We start from the raw sequence: 20,644 nt of genomic DNA, 5'->3' as shown, positions 1-20,644 counted from the left end.
CAGCTGAACGTGTTGATGGCCACGGTCAGACGTCTTCAGGCTGCTGCCTCGGAGTGTAGAGGCAGTAGAGAGTCTGGTGCGTCGCATGGTACACCCCAGGTGTTACATGCTTCACCCACTGTCCCTGCTGTCGAGACATCTTCGCGGGTACCGGGCGCGGTTGGGCCACCCTCTCCCCAAGGGGAGTGGCGGGTTCAGCGGCGTTCGCAGCGCACGAGGCGGGGGGTCAATGTGGAGGCTGGCCGTGTGGCATCGCCCGCTCTGCCTGTGAGTGGACATGTGGCCGCTCCTTCAGCAAGGTCCGAGCAGGCACACGGGGGGGAGGGGTTTATTAGTGATTGGGAGCTCCAACGTTAGGCGGGTGATGGAGCCCCTTAGGGAAATAGCGGAAAGGTCGGGGAAGAAGGCCAGTGTTCACTCTGTCTGCTTGCCGGGGGATCTCATCCGAGATGTGGAGGATGCCCTGCCGGCGGCGATAGAGAGCACTGGGTGCACCCGACTGCAAATTGTTGCACATGTCGGCACCAATGACTCCTGCCGTTTGGGTTCAGAGGTCATCCTCAGTTCGTACAGGCGGTTGGCGGAATTGGTGAAAGGCGGAAAGCCTCGCTCGCGGGGTGGAATCAGAGCTAACTATTTGTAGTATCGTTCCCAGAACCGATCGCGGTCCTCTGGTTTGGAGCCGAGTGGAAGGCTTAAACCAGAGGCTCAGACGATTCTGCGGAGATCTGGGGTGCAAATTTCCCGACCTCCGCTGTCGGGTGGAGAAATGTAGGGTCCCCCTGAATAGGTCAGGCGTGCACTACACGCAGAAAGCGGCTACAAGGGTAGCGGAGTACGTGTGGAGTGCACATGTAGGTATTTTACGTTAGAGAATTCCCTCCCTAGGCCCGACAAGACGCCTCCTGAGCCGCGGCAAGGTAGGAGTAGGCAAAATGCAACAGGGAATAACAATATTAATGTGCTAATAGTAAACTGCAGGAGCGTCTATTGAAAGGTCCCAGAACTGCTCTCATTAATAAACGGTCACAATGCCCACATAGTACTAAGGACAGAAAGTTGGCTGCAACCAGATGTAAAAAGTAATGAAATTCTAAACTCAGACTGGAATGTATACCGCAGAGACAGACTGGACAGTGAAGGGGGAGGCGTGTTTATAGCGATAAGAAGTGCAATAGTATCGAAGGAAATTGATGGATATCCGAAAGGTGAAATAATTTGGGTGAAGGTCACGGTTAAAGCAGGCTCAGACATGGTAATTGGATGTCTATATAGGCCCCCCTGGCTCAGCAGCTGTTGTGGCTGAGCACCTGAAGGATAATTTGGAAAATATTTCGAGTAGATTGCCCCACCATGTTATAATTCTGGGTGGAGATTTTAATTTGCCGGATATAGACTGGGTGACTCAAACGTTCATAACGGGTGGCAGGGACAAGGAATCCAGTGAAATTTTTTTGAGTGCTTTATCTGAAAACTACCTTGAGCAGTTAAACAGAGAACCGACTCGTGGAGATAACATATTAGACCTTCTGGTGACAAACAGACCCGAACTATTTGAAACAGTTAACGCAGAACAGGGAATCAGTGATCATAAAGCAGTTATTGCATCGATGATTTCAGCCGTAAATAGAAATATTAAAAAAGGTAGGAAGATTTTTCTGTTTAGCAAAAGTGACAAAAGGCAGATTTCAGAGTACCTGACGGCTCAACACAAAAGTTTTGTCTCAAGTACAGATAGTGTTGAGGATAAGTGGACAAAGTTCAAAACCATCGTACAATATGCGTTAGATGAGTATGTGCCAAGCAAGATCGTAAGAGATGGAAAAGAGCCACCGTGGTACAACAACCGAGTTAGAAAACTGCTGCAGAAACAAAGGAAACTTCACAGCAAACATAAACATAGCCAAAGCCTTGCAGACAAACAAAAATTACGCGAAGCGAAATGTAGTGTGAGGAGGGCTATGCGAAAGGCGTTCAATGAATTCGAAAGTAAAGTTCTATGTACTGACTTGGCAGAAAATCCTAAGAAATTTTGGTCTTATGTCAAAGCGCTAGGTGGATCAAAACAAAATGTGACCAAAATGGTACTGAAATAGAGGATGACAGACTAAAGGCCGAAATACGAAATGTCTTTTTCCAAAGCTGTTTCACAGAGGAAGACTGCACTGTAGTTCCTTCTCTAGATTGTCGCACTGATGACAAAATGGTAGCTATCGAAATAGGCGACAGAGGAATTGAGAAACAATTAAAATCGCTCAAAAGAGGAAAGGCCGATGGACCTGATGGGATACCAGTTCGACTTTACACAGAGTACGCGAAGGAACTTGCCCCCCCTTCTTGCAGCGGTGTACCGTAGGTCTCTAGAAGAGCGTAGCGTTCCAAGGCTTGGAAAAGGGCACAGGTCATCCCCGTTTTCAAGAAGGGACGTCGAACAGACGTGCAGAACTATAGACCTATATCTCTAACGTCGATCAGTTGTAGAATTTTGGAACACGTATTATCTTCGAGTATAATGAATTTTCTGGAGACTAGAAATACTACTCTGTAGGAATCAGCATGGGTTCCGAAATAGACGATCGTGTGAAACCCAGGTCGCGCTATTCGTCCACGAGACTCAGAGGGCCATAGACACGGGTTCCCAGGTAGATGCCATGTTTCTTGACTTCCGCAAGGCGTTCGATACACTTCCCCACAGTCGTTTAACGAACAAAGTAAGAGCATATGGACTATCAGACCAATTGCGTCATTGGATTGAAGAGTTCCTAGATAACAGAACGCAGCATGTCATTCTCAATGGAGAAAAGTCTTCCGAAGTAAGAGTGATTTCAGGTGTACCGCAGGGGAGTGTCGTAGGACCGTTGCTATTCACAATATACATAAATGACCTTGTGGATGACATCGGAAGTTCACTGAGGCTTTTTGCGGATGATCCTGTGGTATATCGAGAGGTTGTAACAATGGAAAATTGTACTGAAATGCAGGAGGATCTGCAGCGAATCGACGCATGGTGCAGGGAATGGCAATTGAATCTCAATGTAGACAAGTGTAATGTGCTGCGAATACATAGAAAGAAAGATCCCTTATCATTTAGCTGCAATATAGCAGGTCAGCAACTGGAAGCAGTTAATTCCATAAATTATCTGGGAGTACGCATTAGGAGTGATTTAAAATGGAATGATCATATAAAGTTGATCGTCGGTAAAGCATATGCCAGACTGAGATTCATAATCCTAAGGAAAAGCAAACTGAAAACAAAGGAAGTAGGTTACAGTATGCTTCTTCGCCCACTGCTTGAATTAGTAATCGCGAAAGCGTTACGGAGATGATAGATAAACTCCAGTGGAAGACTCTGCAGGAGAGACGCTCAGTATCTCGGTACGGGCTTTTGTTTAAGTTTCGAGAACATACCTTCACCGTGGAGTCAAGCAGTATATTGCTCCCTCCTACGTATATCTCGCGAAGAGACCATGAGAATAAAATCAGAGATATTAGAGCCCACACAGAGGCATACCGACAGTCCTTCTTTCCACGAACAATACGAGACTGGAACAGAAGGCTGAACCCATAGAGGTACTCAAGGTACCCTCCGCCACACACCGTCAGGTGGCTTGCAGAGTATGGATGTAGATGTAGATGTAGACCAAAATGGCCATTACGTAGAAAAAAAAACATTCTCCAACCTTAAAAATAATGTAATTATAATAGAAAATAAACAGTTGTGCGTATAGCTAAAAGTATTGGAGACCTTACTTTGGGACTGCCCTCTTCAATCTTCTTTGTCAGGGAAGTATGGCACATGTGCACCCACATCGTGTGGCTGACTGATAGTTACTCATGAAGTGTCGGAATTGTCTTGTAACGGACGATTATCGCAATGAGAGGGGAAGAACTGGGACGGCAGGGAGGGAGGGTAGGGGTGAAACCCGGTGGCAGCACATGTCCTGTTCTTCTCGGTTTTTACAAATTGGCCACCCATGTTTCACCGTTTCCATCTGAATAACGGAACATTTCATCAGACACAGCACAGAGTCTCAGGACTAAGCTCGGAATGTTGGCACACAGACACCTGATCAGCAGTTTCACGTCCACACTCGCCTCATACTTCTTTGTACATGTACATGTACATCATACTCCGCAAGCTACCCAACGGTGTGTACCATTAATTGATTCCCCCCCTCCCTGTTCCACTCATGAATGGCACGTGGGAAGAATGGTTGTCAGTAAGCCTCTGTATTGGCTCTAATTTCTCGAATTTTCTCATCGTGGTCACTTCGTGAGATGTACACTATGTGATCAAAAGTATCCAGACACCTGGCTGAAAAGGACTTACAAGTTCGTGGCGCCCTCCATCGGTAATACTGGAATTTAATGTGGTGTTGGGCCAACCTTACCCTTGATGACAGCTTCCATTCTCGCAGCTTCCATTCAATCAGGTGCTGGAAGGTTTCTTGGGGAATGGGAACCCATTCTTCACGGAGTGCTGCACTAAGGAGAGGTATTGATGTCGACTGGTGAGACCTGGAACGAAGTCGGCGTTCCAAAACATCCCAAAAGTGTTCTATAGAATTCAGGTCAGAACTCTGCGCACGCCAGTCCATTACAGGGATGTTATCGACATGTAATCACTCCGCCACTGGCCGTGAATTATGAACAAGTCCTCGATCGTGTTGAAAGATGCAATCGCCATCCCCGAATTGCTCTTGAGCGGTGGGAAGCAAGAAGGTGCTTAAAACATCAATGTAGGCCTGTGCTGTGATAGTGACACGCAAACAGCAAGGGGCGAAAGCCCCCTCCCCGACCATACGATAAACACCACTGCCTCCGAATTTTACTGTTGGCACTACACACGCTATCAGATGACGATCAATGGGCATTCGCCATACCCGCACCCTGCCTTCGGATCGCCACTTTGTGTACTCCACACAACGTTCTTCCAATGTTCATGCTCCTTTCACCAAGCGAGGCGTCGTTTGGCATTTACTGGCGTGGTGTGTGGCTAATGAGCAGCCGCCCGACAATGAAATCCAAGTTTTCTCACCTCACACTTAACTGTCATAGTACTTGCAGTGGAGCCTCATGCAGTTTGGAATTCCTGTGTGATGGTATAGGTAGATGTCTGCCTGTTACACATTACGACCCTCTTCAACTGTCGGCGGTCTCTGTCAGTCAACAGACAAGGTCGGCCTGTATGCTTCTGTGCTGTACGTATCCCTTTACGTTTCCACTTCACTATCACATCGGGAACAGTGGGCCTAGGGATGTTTATGAGTGTGGAAATCTCGTGTACAGACTTATGACACAAGTGACACCCAATCAGCTACCGAGCGAGGTGGCGCAGTGGTTAGCACACTGGACTCGCATTCGGGAGGACGACGGTTCAATCCCGTCTCCGGCCATCCTGATTTAGGTTTTCCGTGATTTCCCTAAATCGCTTCAGGCAAATGCCGGGATGGTTCCTTTGAAAGGGCACGGCCGATTTCCTTCCCCATCCTTTCCTCACCCGAGCTTGCGCTCCGTCTCTAATGACCTCGTTGTCGACGGGACGTTAAACACTAATCTCCTCCTCCTCCTCCCAATCAGCTGACCACGTTCAAAGTCCGTGAGTTCCGTGCAGTGCCCCATTCTGCTCTCTCGCGATGTCTAATGACTACTGAAGTCGCTGATATGGAGTACCTGGCAGTAGGTGGCAGCACAATGCACCTACTATGAAATACATATGTTTTTGTGGGTGTCCAGATACTTTTGATCACATAGTATATGTGGTAGGATGTAATATGTTGCCCGACTCTTCCCAGAAAGGGCTCACTCAGAATGTCAATAGTAAATCTCTTCATGATACACAATGCCTCTTTTTTAACGTCTGCACTAGAGTTTGTTGAGCATCTCTGTAAACCTGTCGCACTGACCAAACGACCCCGTGACGAAACGTGCCGCTTTTCGTTGGATCTTTTCTACCTGTTCTATGAGTCCTACCTGGTAAGGGTCCCAGAATGATGAGCAATACTCAAGAATCGGTCTAACAAGGACCTTGTAGCCTCTCCCTTCATTGATGAGTAACATTATCTTAAGATTCTTGCTATAATTTCAGCGTGGTATCTGCTTTTCTTGTTATTTGTTTTATGTGGTCGTTCCACTAATGATCACTCTGGATAGTTACTCCTAGATATTTTACTATGGATATTGTTTCCAGCAATTTGTCGCCAATAGAGTAGTTGTACGGTGGTGGATTTCTTTTCGTGTGTGTGCGTTCGGGGTCAACTGCCAGAGCCCACACCACTGATTCAGTCCTCTGCAGGTCATTCTGCAAATCTGTACTGTCTTCAGGCGTTGCTGCTTTCCTGTGGACAAGCATGTCGTCTTCGAATAGTCTTCAAGAGCTTATTACGCTTTCTTTAGATCGTTTATATACACTGTAAACAGTAACGGTCATATCAAACTTCCCTGTGGCGCTCCAGAAACCACCTTTAATCTCTCGAGTTTGTTCCGTTAAGAGCGACTCGTTCAGTTCTACCTGCAAGGACGTCTTGAATCCAGTAACAAATCTGGTCGGTAAGCTCGTGCTTTTTTCACTAAATGGCAGTGCGGGGTTGTGTCAAATGCCTTTCTGAATTCAAGCAATACGGTATCTACCTGAGCGCCGTTTCTACAGCGCTATAGATCATATGGAAAAACAGAGTGAGCTGAGTTTCACAAGATCTCTGTTTGCGAATTCATGTTGGTTTTAAAGAGGAGCTTTTTGTTCTCCGAAAACCTCATAATTGTGCGTAAAACATGGTCCATAACTCTGCAAGAGATTGATGTCAGGGATGTAGCCCTACAATTAAGTGCATCTGTCCTACGACCTTTCACCACCAGGATTCGAACTGGCTAGTGCGATAGCAGCCTCGACTACAGTATCGAGTTTCAGGCAAATGCGTTGTAGTTAATTTGCTAAAGCTGTATTCCACACAGTCCGGAGAAGATTTGTGTCTTTGCTCAAAATATGTTCAGTTTGTCGCTTACTGGAAAACCCTCGCTGCAGAAACGATGCAGAAGGGAACTTGTAAATTGGTTCAAGCTGACGTAGGACGAGTTTCAGAGAAACATTGGCAAACTGAGAATTCGTGAACGAATAAGTGGCCTTTTCAGAACGATTACGTTGGAGGTGGTGGTAATGGCACTGGTTTGACTGCCGGACTGCTGAACATTTTTAACATCATACACATAAAATGCACGACCATCGAAAGACACCAACAACACATTACATTTACCCTTTAGTAACAGTACTTTACTTACCTTTGATGCTGCCATCTGAATATACAGACCCCTGTAGTGTAATTTCTGTCGCCGGCAGCGAACCAAAACTTTCGGCGCGTATCTCGCAATACGTGTGATCATCGACACACCTGTAATAGTGAACGACTTTTTCACTACTTAAAAGACATAACAATGAAATGTAGGAGCATTGTGAGGTCGCAGTTACGGATCGGATGTAGTTACTGTTGATTTTCCTAAAATTAAAAAAAAAAAAAAAGGTAGCAGACGAAATACTACTCAGAGTGTACCTGAACACCACCGATAAAATTTCCGAAGTTGTCCTGGTAATTCTTCTGAGTATGATGCTTTGAGTGACACGTGGCTTCCTGTGACTCGTTACAGAGTAATAATCGATCCGTTAGGCCTTTTACCGTTGTATCTCTGAAAATACCTCCACAACAGTGAAAATGCCTATAATATGCAATCACCAAAGCTTACAACACAAAACGCAGTAACACTGTGATGTGGTTTCCGTCGCTCCAGGAACAGCTCAGCGTAGCATTTACATCTAGATACATACTCCGAAAGCCACCGTACCCTGTAGCATCACTACACTCCGTACGCCGAGAGAAGAGCTCTGACAGCTGGCAGCGCAGTTGCCAGTGTTCGACAAGGACTGGCAGCGGGCCAACAGCGGTCGCCCAGCACTGCGACAACACTGGGGCGTTGCCGCGGTAACGTAAACGATCTGATTGGCCGTCGTGGATGCGCAAAGCACGTGCGCCAAGGCTGCGTCAACTGTCACAGCTCTTCTCTCGCCGTACGCTCTGTAGACACTTCCACTCCAAATAGAGCAAGGGAAAAATAATTGTCTGTGTATGAGCCCTAATTTCTCGTATCATATATGCGTGGCCCATATGCAAAATGTATGTTGGTGGTAGTAGAATCGTTCTGCAGCCAGCTTCAAATATTGGTTCCCTAAATTTTCTCAACAGTGCTCCTCCAAAAAAATCGTCGCCTTCCCTCCAGGGATTCTCACTTTAGTTCCCAAAACATGTCCATAATATTTTCGTGTTGCTCGAATCTGCTGATAACTGAATTATTTTGGTGTCTTCCTTTAATCTGATCTGATCCGGATCCCAAACACTCGAGCAGTACTCGAGAATAGGTGTCACTAGTGTACTACATGCTGTCTTTTTTTACAAATGAACCACACTTTCCCAAAATCCTCCCAATAAACCGAAGTCGACTATTCGCCTTCACTGCCACAATCCTCGTATGCTCGTTCCATTTCATGTCGCGTTGCAACGTTGCATCCAGAAATTCAAACGATGTGACTATGTCGAGCAGAACACTACTAATGCTATGTTGGAAAATTATGGGTTTGTTTTTCCTGCTAATCTGCATTAACTTAAATTTTTCTGCATTTATAGCTAGCTGCCATTCATCACAACAGCTAGAAATGTTATCAAATTCATCTCACCCAATGACGTGCTGCTCTTCCACTACATTCAGTGGTCAGCTCTTCATCAGTAAATCTATCCGTACTGTTGCGTACAACGAATACTGTAGGAATAACAAACCCGAGACGGAACCAAACCGTGCTGAATGCAAACTTGAGGGCGAAGAGTAAAGAGGACGGTACTGTTACCGATAGCAAGTGCCGTGAGTGAATGGAACCAGTTTGTTTTCAAACAAGACTTTTGTCGCACACCGACGATATTTTCACTGATATGCAGATTTTTTCAGTGTAACTCACGTACAAAGATAAATAAGTGTCAGAAGTGAAACGAAATTCAATTACTCCGTAACGAGCCACTGTAGACCACGAGTCTCTTTTACCAAAATACTCAAAAATATATACCACCGAAATGTTCTCGTCAGAGTTTGGTTTTACCCTGTATACTAGACCGGGTTCATCAAGTGAAGGTAGCATATTGTTGTTGTGGTCTTCAGTCCAGAGACTGGTTTGATGCAGCTCTCCATGCTACTCTATCCTGTGCAAGCTTTTTCATCTCCCAGTACCTACTGCAACCTTCTGAATTTGTTTAGTGTATTCATCTCTTGGCCTCCCTCTACGATTTTTACCCTTCCCGCTGCCCTCCAATACTAAACTGGTGATCCCTTGATGCCTCAAAATATGTCCTACCAACCGATCCCTTCTTCTAGTCAAGTTGTGCCACAAATTTCTCTACTCCCCAATTCTATTCAATACCTCCTCATTAGTTATATGATCTACCCATCTAACCTTCAGAATTCTTCTCTAGCACCACATTTCGAAAGCTTCTATTCTCTTTTTGTCTAAACTATGCATCGTCCACGTTTCACTTCCATACATGGCTACACTCCATACAAATACTTTCAGAAACGACTTCCTGACACTTAAATCTATACTCGATGTTAACAAATTTCTCTTCTTCAGAAACGCTTTCCTTGCCATTGACAGTCTACAATTTATATCCTCTCTACTTCGACCATCATCAGTTATTTTGCTCCCCAAATAGCAAAACTCATTCACTACTTTAAGCGTCTCTTTTCCTAATCGAATAGCCTCGGCATCACCCAGTTTAATTCGACTATATTCCATTATCCTCCTTTTAGCTTTTGTTGATGTTCATCTTATATCCTCCTTTCAAGACACTGTCCATTCTATCCAACTGCTCTTCCAGGTCGTTTGCTGTCACTGACAGAATTACAATGTCATCGGCGAACCTAAAAGTTTTAATTTCTTCTCCATGGATTTTGATTCCTACCCAGAATTTTTTTTTTTTGTTTCCTTTACTGCTTGCTCAATATACAGATTGAATAACATCGGGGAGAGCATATGCACTGAATAATAACAAATGAATAATGACGTGTTAATAGGAACCTGCATGTCAACAGCGGGAATTTAGCTTTTACGAGTAAAGAAACCCGGCAGCAGTAAGTCTGGTGGAAGCATCCAAGAAAAGTCGTTTGAGAGTAAATCATGTTACTCAAACATTGCTGAACAAGTAGGCACTTTTGACATTCTTGCTAACGAAACTTAACCGCTACTACAAGAATCGTTTAGGCCGTCCGCACACAGGGCGACTGAAAACGAACCGAACGGGCAGGCGATGTACATTGGCAACGCAATTCCGCATACGGGGAACTCGGAAATAAGAAACGGCAGTTGCCGTGTGTGAGCATGGAGGAGAGAGAATTATTAGTCGCACCCGAGCATCTTTTGCTTACACTCGGCTTGTCGACCGCAGATTCAAGCTCAGAGGGAAGTTCTCTATTACGAAAACAAAGAAAATTCTGGATTCAACCGTACATGGAAAGAAATGTAAACTGCAGGCTGTATGTAGCAGACACAGAGCTGTAACGGACAGATTCAAAATTCGTAGCTTTTTATAGAACGAATAAACAGTGCTCCACTAATTTGGTAGTTGATTTCTTTTGCTATAACACAGCGTTACTTTTATTTTAAAAACTAAAGTACCTTAAGATTTATATACCGGTACACGGAAATGCGATAGTGGTTTGTGCTCGTTAAATGATGTGCATGTGAACACCATTGTGCTTACATGTACCAGAGATTTTTCGCGTTTTACTGTTCGGTTCCACATGACAATGTAATTTTACAGAACGACAAATGCAGTTAGTTGCACAAAATTTGTTTACAATTTTTTGAACATTTTCTTCCATCGACGTGCAGTTAATATTACTTCAAACAATATACGGACAGTACCTTTCCTGGCCAAGACAAGACTATTAATATCCAAACATAGGCCTTAATTTGAGGAAGAAGTTTCTGAGAATGTACGTTTGGAGCACAGCATTGTATAGCAGTGAAACACGGACTGAGTGAATGACAACCGGAACAAAAGACAATCGAAGCTTTTGAGATATGGCGCTACACACGAATGTTGAAAATTAGGGGGACTGATAAGTTAACCAATTAGGAGGTTCTCCGCAGAAACGACGAGGAGAAGGTACGTATTGAAAACACTGACAAGAAGAAAGGAAAGGGTGATAGGATATCTTTGTAGACATCAGGGATTAACTTCCATGGTAATACAGGAAGCTGTAGAGAGCAAAACCTGTAGAGGAAGGTAGAGATTGGAATCATCTATCAGGCGTGTTTTTTAAGTAATACCGTTTTGAAATTAAAAAAAAGACGTGCTAAGATATCTCAATAATTTTATTTTTACACGAAAGCCTGTACCTTAATCTACGCACTGACGCCATTATAGTCTGATTATTCCTTGTTTACGTTGTGTACTGAGTGTTTAAGATGCCTCCGATAATCGCGAGTCCTGCCGACTATGAAGTACGGGCTGTTATAAGATTGTTAAAGACCTAAAAGCGATCGATATTCATCGTGAGATCTGTGCAGTTTACGGAGAAAACATTATGAGTGATGGAATGGTAAGAAAGTGGGTCAGAGCATTTAAAGAAGGCCGCACAAATGTGCATGATGAGCAACGGTACCGAAAATGTTGACGGATGTGCACAAAAAAATGGCTCTGAGCACTATGCGACTTAACTTCTGAGGTTATCAGTCAACTAGAACTTAGAACTAATTAAACCTAACTAACCTAAGGACATCACACACATCCATGCCCGAGGCAGGATTCGAACCTGCGACCGCAGCGGTCGCTCGGTTCCAGACTGTAGCGCCTAGAACCGCACGGCCACTCCTGCCGGCAATGTGCACAAAACCAAACGTTTAGACAGTGCACTGACTTTCCTTGAACGGTACCACAACGACGTTGATGATTTCTTAAGCCAAATTGTTACGGGCGATGAAACATGGGTGGCCTATGTCACACCAGAATCAAAGTAGCAGTCCATGGAAGTTGAGCAAGGGCATCGTTTTGCCGCAAGACAATGCCTGTCCGCATGTGGCGAATCAGACCAAAGATCTCATCACATCTTTTCGATGGGAAACTCTAGATCATCCTCCGTACAGCCCCGATCTTGCGCCCAGTGACTACCATCTGTTCCTGCACTTGAAGAAACACCTGGGCGGTCAGCGTCTTCAAGACAATGACGAAGTCTAAACAGTGGCGATGCAGTGGTTAACAAGTCTGGCGGCAGACTTCTATGACGAGGGTATTCAAAAACTGGTACAACGTTACGACTAGTGCCTCAATATTATTGACGGAAATTATGTAGAAAAGTAGATTAAGGTACAGGCTTTCATGTAAAACTAAAATTATTGAGATATCTTAGCACGTTTTTTTTAAATTTCAAAACGGTACTTACTTTTAAAAAAAAAACACGCCTCGTAGCTAATAAATGAGGACGTGGATTGCAACTGCTACTCTGAGATGAAGAGGTTGACACGGGAGAGGAATTCGCGACGGGGCGCATCAAACCAGTCAGAGGACTATGTATATAGGATACTAATACATACCATATGAAATTCTTTTCCCTCTATGAAATTCTTTTCCCTCTACACACCTCAGTTTTTCTGTCAAATGTCTCCTGCGGTAGCGTGGGAGCTTGTAGTCGTATAAAATGAGATGTTTTTCGACTTCCCGTGCAAAGCTATTGTTCACAAACTATTCTTTCACCTTCAAATTAAACCAGTAATAGGTGAGCTGTGTCCGGATACGACGCAACTCAGATGGCTTGACAACGCGGGCGCCGAGTCGCTGGAAACTGATTGTCAACGCATTGCAAGCGATTGATTGGCGAGTCACGTGGCCGTCTGCGGCGCCCTATGTAACAAGACAGGAAGTGTTTCCCCTATCAACTTACGTTGGCAACAAGTGAGGTTTGAGTCGCTCCCTGCGCAGACGACGTTAACAACGATCGAAACTATAAATGTATCATTTAAATTAATTAATAGCGTTAACTCTATGTTAGAAGATAACGGAAAACGTCGCAAGCGTTACTTAGATTTACATAGTGAACAGGTATGTTGGATCTGCAGTTAAGCAGCACGGCCATAGCGTTTACACGCGCAAACATGCAAACTCACCGACCTCTCGCGACTCTGGGTCGTCACACGAGGCAACTGCTGCCAAGACCGTCGCGCGGCAACAAGATAACACACAAGGAAGTCACCACTTGAGATTCCCCCACCCGGTACTCCGGACATAAAGGTCAAGTTTGCTAGCTGAAAGTCCATGTGTACTTGACAAAACAGAGCGGAACGTCAACACATTCGAAATTGCATTTCAAATGGTAGCATTCACACAAGCCGGCAAAGAAACAGAACGGAACGTAATAATCAAGTTTTTTCGGGAAACAAGTTTAGATGTTGACGTTGTTAGTGGTGAAGGAGAGTGACGGCGCGGGGTGGGGGGGTGGGGGGGGGACGATGTCGTCGTCTGCTACCATGAAAGTAAATTGACTCATATTACAGTACTGGATTTCGTGCCGTTGCATTTTATTAATCTTCATTTTCTTTTTTTGCTGTATTTTCGTCACACAGTGCAAATGTTCATGACGACTTGGAGAGACGAGAGGCGAAAAAAGATTTAAGTTTTTTAATTTGACGATCTGCATGACACGTGGGCGGAAATGACCCGTAGCATTATAGAAAAAACTTAGTTTTACCTATCTTGAAACAGCTGAGGCCGCACTACATCCGTCACTCAACAACTAACTGAAACGTATTCACATTTGCGCTCCGGGAGTCTCACAACTCCGGGAGTCTCATAACCTTCCATATTGATAACACAACCAATTTAGCTACCTGCATGAGCCCTAAAGGCCTACGTGTCGCGCAACGGGTTAAGACCTCAGCGGAGAAAGCGCCTACACAGTGAATAAATAAGAACATAAAATGATGAATCAGCTGTCATTAACCCTTAATTGTCAACCTGGGGTCCGACAGATACCCAGCACATTTAGTTTAGCTAAATTTCTACGAACAAAGTTGGAAACACTGCCTGCCGTCTAGCAATCCTCTCTCACATCTGTTTATTTCCGGTCACCAGTTTTTCATTCCTGTGCTGCTCATTGTTATTAGCGTTTGACTTTTATTTAGTGACTGGGGAGTTCCTAGACCCTCACATTAACATTTTCGTTACAAGATAGTGCCGAACAAGTAGGTGTAAATTCGCATACTCATGCTTAAAATGGCTAGGAAGGATTTTCTATGGGAAACTGGATTCGACTTGGTGCAATATCAACTAAAGAATTGTGATGAGCCATCGGAAGAATACTGCTGAATCACTGACTATTAGTTTATATTAACATAACTGTAGGTATTATCTTTTATCTAATGTAATAAAATGCATTATTTCTTCAAATAAGCATTAATTGATTAGATTTCACAATTTATATGGTTGCCTCTACATTAATTTGTATTAAATAACCCATTTATTAATGTTATACATATGTTGCAACATTAACAGATCATGGGGATCCACTTTACCCCACGTTACCACCTGTGTAAAGTAATGCCACGTTAACAAATGACAGTTAAATAACCTGTTTTTACAGTGAAAATGTAAATTGTTTAAAGTATAAAAATACAGTTGCTTTTATGTTGTTTGGTACTTAGAAATAAAAAGCAAAAGTAATAAGGTAAACATCACCTTAAAAAACATTGATGAATTTGTACGTATATATTCTCGCTAGCAAATAAATGTCGGTGCTTTGAAATGTGTGAACTACGGGTACACTTTCCTGTTGTTCGACTTCTCAGCAAAAAAAATGGTTCTGAGCACTATGGGACTTAACATCTGAGGTCATCAGTCCCATAGAACTTAGAACTACTTAAACCTAACTAACCTAAGGACATCACACACATCCATGCCCAAGGCAAGATTCGAACCTGCGACCGTAGCAGTCGCGCAGTTCCGGACCAAATCGCCTAGAACCCCTCGGCCACCACGGCCGGCACTTCTCAGCAGTTTACAGTACAAACTTAATACCGAAAACATCATTTATGAAGTCTTCTTTGGCCATTAATAAACTTCTTCATTAGCAGCTCCTTGACTTCAAACCTATTTCTCACTCTCTGTAGCACGGGTAGTGCTTCATAGCGTAACCTTCACCGTTGGGGACTGGGATAATAAGGCTACCTCACCGATTTGATTACCCAGACAGGGTGTATAGCGTACGACTACGGCTTCAGCGTACGTAAACAGGAAGGCGCAACTCTCAACCGTTTTCGAGAAAATCGAATTTGAAAAGTTTAGCTTTGTATGTTCATTATTATTAATAAGCAGTTAGTTTTATAATCAGCAGGTCTCTGGATTGAATCTCACTGCCGATACTTTTTTTTTATTTCCCACGCAATTCTAACACGATGAAACTTCCATATATTGGACAACATACTGTCACATTACCCTGAAAACTTCATTTGTTGGGAAAAGATCAATGGCTCGTTTGGACCAAGGGGGAAAGTTTAACTGATGAGTACATACGAAAATACAAAAAACATTATGATAACATCTTCACGGTTCGACACATTTACAGCAGCACTGTACAAGAATTTTGAAACCAACATCTTGTGAAACAACATTTTCTTTTGCTCCTCAATTCATGGAGAGGGGAAACGAACGCGGATTTGTAGGACTTAACTTCCCAACATGGTGAGAGTCTGCCAATGCGCAGTGTTAAAGTAATCCCTCCAAAATGTACCCTGCTGGTGCAGCCTTGTGACGTTTATTTTTACAATTAGGTGAAGAACTTTATAGAACGACTGCAGTAGCACATACATCAAAGAACAAAATAGAGGGAAGCCTCTAGAGGAGGTTGCATAAAAATTCAATCAGTCATGGATGGTAAGTACAATTGTCTGCACCCATATTCGGTGATTTGCTTTGGTGTGCGTGAGACGCTGAGAAACTGTGTGATAACTGAGAACCGTTTTTGAATGTAGACCACGTTTGTTTTGCAACAGACACATTGAAAAACCACGCACATGCAAAAATTCGGCGTTCATTACAAGTGCTGTATGTTGCAATAAACACTGTTTTCCATGTGATTCTTGAAGTTTTCCCGGCATACTGAATATTCTATGAGGTTTCGGGATTCCAGGCAGACAATGTTGACTTCTTGCCACAATATTTCGGCTGGCAACCGTTCAGGCAATTTCAGGAGTGTCCGACACTGGAGTCTGATAGTTCACAGTGTCGGAATCAGATTAGTACAGCGCTAAGGAGGAAGAAACGTGACCACCCACAAATAAAGAAGATACGGAGCTGTTCAAGTCCACGGCGGTCCTTCCATACGTCGACAGCCATTCGTCTAAAGTCGGCAGGATCTTAAGAAAACATCAAATTAAAGTAAACTTCCGGCCACCGGTGAAGATAGTGCACTTCTCGGTTCGGTAAAGGACGATCTGGGTCTGGAGAAGACCGGAATTTGCAAAATTCCTTGCCAGTGTGGTAAAGCTTACATAGGTCAGACGATACGCCCAATACATGAAAGATGCGTTGAATATGAGCGCCACACTCGTCTTTCGCAGCCCAGTAAGTCGGCCATAGCTGAGCATTGTATTAACACAGGACACTCTACGGATTATTCTGCCACAAAAATGTTCGCCCTGGCTAAATACTTTTGGGATCCAGCAATTAAAGAATCTGTGGAAATTTGTCTAGCACCAAATCTTGTTAATCAGGATGGCAACTTCCAGCTGGACAAGGCTTGGGTAACCGTATGCGCATACGTTTCCGCGCCAATTTTTGCAGTAAAGCCGACACCGTGAACTAGCAGACTCTACACCTTAACTAGTTTACCGCTTGTCACAACTAGAGGCTCCTTCGAATCAATTCTTGCAAAACCCAGGCAATCATTACAGGACATACCACCCCCTCCTTCTGGCTCTAAGATTTCTACCTCATCCTCCATGACGGCCTTATACAACTCCCCACCTTGAAATAACTTGACCTCTCCTTACCTGGACTCCCCATTTCCTTACCCATCCAACGCAGTGACCGCAGTAGACTCCGCCTTCTCAAACTCCTGTCTGGCCGGACATGGGGATTGCAGCCTTCCACCATCCTTCATACCTAAAAATCCATGATCCGTTCCATCCTTTTATTATGCCAGTGTTGCCTGGGTCTCTGCCCCTCCTAAATTCTATAAAGCCCTCCAAATCCTTGAACGCCAAGCACTCCACCTCGCTTTCCGTATCAGTCTCCCGTCCCCTACGAGGATCCTGTATGAACTCATCCCCTTTCCACATCTCCTCATTTTCCTTGAACACATCTGTATCCTCTAAACCATCCGCAGCCTTGATCCCACTCATCCCCTGCTGTCTCCTTTCCTCTCCACTCCCCATCTGCTTCTGTGCCTTTAGCGATGTGTTCCACCCTCTCTCCATTTCCACACCCTCCCCCTCCTTTCCCATAGGACCTTTCAACGTTTCCACATCGCGAATGCTGTGCTTTGACCTGATATTTATCCTTCCTTCCAATTCTGACCCTCCTCTTCCCTTCCCCTCCTCCCTGGGCTCCCTCTCCTTCCCCTCCCCCCCTCTGCTGTTTCCCCTCTCCTACCCCACAGTCCTCACTTTGCCTTCCCTGTTATTGCGCTCCCTCCTGGGCTCTCCCTCCCCACCCTCCCTGTCTACTGCCTTTCAGTGTGCTACCGCTCCCCCCCCCCCTTTGCCTCTTGCTGCCTCCCCTCCTTTACTGACCACCTTCTATCTTTCCTCTCTCTCCCTCCTCTCTGACCTTCCCTCCCTTGGCAGGACCTTGCAATTTTAATCCAGTTACACTGTCATGTTTTGGTGCTCGCCCTGTATGTAACATCAGTGCGGTTCAGTGTCGTCGTCCCATGTGGCTCTCATTACTGTGAACGCCGTTTTTAATTGTGTTCTTCGTGCTGCCAGCATTTATATGATATGTCTTCATCGAGTGTCCTTTGAATTATACGTGGATTTTATGCAAATGTGCCTCGTGAAACTCCCCCTTTTATGTATATTTTAACTCCCATTATTTCCCTTTCTCAAGCGTAAACTTCATCTTTTATCCCCATATTTTATGTATGTACCGATCTCCAGTGTTGTTTTATATAGTCTCTTAGCTGAAGAGCAGCGAATTGTACCGCTGCCAGCACACTCCTGCACCCATGAGGCAGTGGTATGAAATAACAATAAAGGAAAAAGAAAAAACTAGCAGATTCTAGTGGCAGACACTCACCTGAAGACGGCTGGACGGTTGCCAGCCCAAATATTGTGGCAAGAAGTCAACAGTATTCGCCTGCAACACCGAAACCTCATATAATTCTGTTTTCCAAGTTTCTACAGTCAGGAGCATCCTCATACATTCAGTGTTCTATAGGTTACACATTATACTTGCCACAAATGTAGATACAATAATATAAAGAAAATGACTGTACCGATTTGCATGAGAGTTCTCGTGTATCCTTTTTTATTTCCAATGTCCTAACGAAAAGTTTTTCCTTCTTTTTTAAGGTTACAGATTACGAAACTAATAAATCAATCATGGAATATTTATCATTTGTACAGCCATAATAAATTCGTCGTTACAATGACGCGCGAATGAAAAAGAAATACCAGCAGTGAGTTTCGATTCACAGTCTTTCGGATCATGTAGCTAAGCGCTTATTCATTCAGCCACGGACCACACAAAGTATATAAACAAATCGCAACTTTTCAAATTCTATTTTCTCTAAAACGGCTATGAGTTGCGTCTTCTTGTTCACACATATTGAAATCCTAGTCGTACCCTACGCATCCCATCAGTATGAATCATATCGGTGAGAGGAATTGCGTACGGTCCCCTTGTAAGCGAAATGACGTTAAGCTGATGTTCCGGTTAGTGTGAAGACAACACCATTTGACAGGGACATCGTCTGCTGTTCATTCCGATCCGTTGACATCTATTGTGCATCGGCCTTCAAGCTAGATTTGCGCGTGCAGTTATAGTCTTACATAAATTACTCGTAGTTGGCACTGCCTGCAGCTTTGTAGTGCCAAGTACGGAGCTGAAAATCTGCATGCTGCCGCCAGAGCACATCTCTCTTCGTGGCGACAGAAAATCGCTTTAAGGTCTCTTTCTCCGACAAAAATCTACTAAAAAATCTCAAATTCACGTGTGATATAGATCTCTGTAGGGTCTCTCCGTATGTCAAAAATCTCGTTCCTAATTTTAATTACAGGCAAAGTTATGGCAATATAGATGAAATTTTCGCGTTCGTAAACAGCTTCAACTTTGTGACGAAATATCTGAAAAACTATTGAACTCTCAGCAATACTTTTCCTTTCGTTGATTACCAAGATATCTTGCTCGGTAATCAATCTTTTCAAAGTTGCGTATTGCATTGTGATTCGTAGATACAGGCTTCTGAAAACGGCCTTTTTATGCAGTTGTGCGAATATTTAACTCGTAACAAGTATGAACTTCAAAATTTCTGTCTCCTACAAGAAAAGCGTCAGTATGAAATTTATATCTACATCTACATCCATACTCCGCAAGCCACCTGACGGTGTGTGGCGGAGGGTACCTTGAGTACCTGTATCGGTTCTCCCTTCTATTCCAGTCTGGTATTGTTCATGGAAAGAAGGATTGTTGGTATGCCTCTGTGTGAGCTCTAATCTCTCTGATTTTATCCTCATGGTCTCTTCGCGAGATATACGTAGGGAGGAAGCAATATACTGCTTGACTCCTCGGTGAAGGTATGTTCTCTAAACTTCAACAAAAGCCCGTACCGAGCTACTGAGCGTCTCTCCTGCAGAGTCTTCCACTGGAGTTTATCTATCATCTCCGTAACGCTTTTGCGACTACTAAATGATCCTGTAACGAAGCGCGCTGCTCTCCGTTAGATCTTCTCTATCTCTTCTATCAACCCTATCTGGTACGTCTCTGTTTCCTACAAAAATAACGTAAAAATTCCGAAATTCACGTAAGGAGCCGCGCCTACCCTTAATCACCTATTTCGTCTAAGTTTACGGCAATGTATACGCAGGGCATGGCCAGAAATGAAAGTGACAGAACATGACCTCCAGATGGCCAATCGTTCAGAAAAAAATAGCACTTTTGCCACGGGTCGTGCGAGACGTGAGACATGTAAGTTAGGGCAGTTCGCTGGGCAGCCTTTGGCACTGCGGGAAAAGAATACAACGGTAATCCCAGAGTCGTGAGCCGTACCCTATGCGAAAACTTTTTTTTTACCATTCTAAATTTTTATGTTACTTACAACGCAAATAAAGCGAAATAATGCTCAAAATGTTGTATTTATTAATATTTTCATAAAAGCCATGAAAAAGAAAGGCAAAGAAAATTTTAGCATCGCAGATAAACTTTCAAGACGTCACATCCCGAAAAGCCTGCATCAGCATGGCACCTCACCGGCTATCCTTGCCATTATTTGGCGAAATGGCGCGTTAAACCGTCGGCGTACCTTCTAACGTCAACGCTGAGCGTGCCGGGTACAACGTGCTGCTGAATGATCAGACACGATGCGACTTGTGCCTCAACGTGCCATACGCGATCGGAGCGCGCTC

General features: G+C 44.1%; 1 protein-coding gene across 8 annotated transcripts in view; it reads right to left on the bottom strand.

The window, feature by feature from the left end:
• The window catches only part of LOC126236374 (uncharacterized), a 234,452-nt gene that overhangs the window by 197,854 nt on the left and 15,954 nt on the right, over positions 1–20,644 (bottom strand). The window contains exons 1-2 of one of the 8 annotated variants that reach the window (XM_049945629.1): positions 18,318–18,374; positions 7,276–7,385 (exon numbers count right to left, since the gene is read on the bottom strand). The exons of 1 other annotated variant lie outside the window; for it this stretch is intronic. In XM_049945629.1, coding sequence (XP_049801586.1) covers positions 7,276–7,377 — 102 coding nt within the window. In that variant the 5' untranslated portion in view covers positions 7,378–7,385; positions 18,318–18,374. Of the gene's footprint in view, positions 1–7,275; positions 7,386–7,544; positions 7,859–13,192; positions 13,288–18,317; positions 18,375–20,644 lie in introns of those variants that run through there. 6 more of the 8 variants (XM_049945623.1, XM_049945626.1, XM_049945622.1 and 3 more) reach the window with 6 other exon arrangements.

This window comes from Schistocerca nitens, chromosome 2 (genome assembly GCF_023898315.1).
Source record: "Schistocerca nitens isolate TAMUIC-IGC-003100 chromosome 2, iqSchNite1.1, whole genome shotgun sequence".
NCBI classification, from domain to species: domain Eukaryota; kingdom Metazoa; phylum Arthropoda; class Insecta; order Orthoptera; family Acrididae; genus Schistocerca; species Schistocerca nitens.
This window is presented reverse-complemented; position numbering and strand designations above follow the sequence as displayed.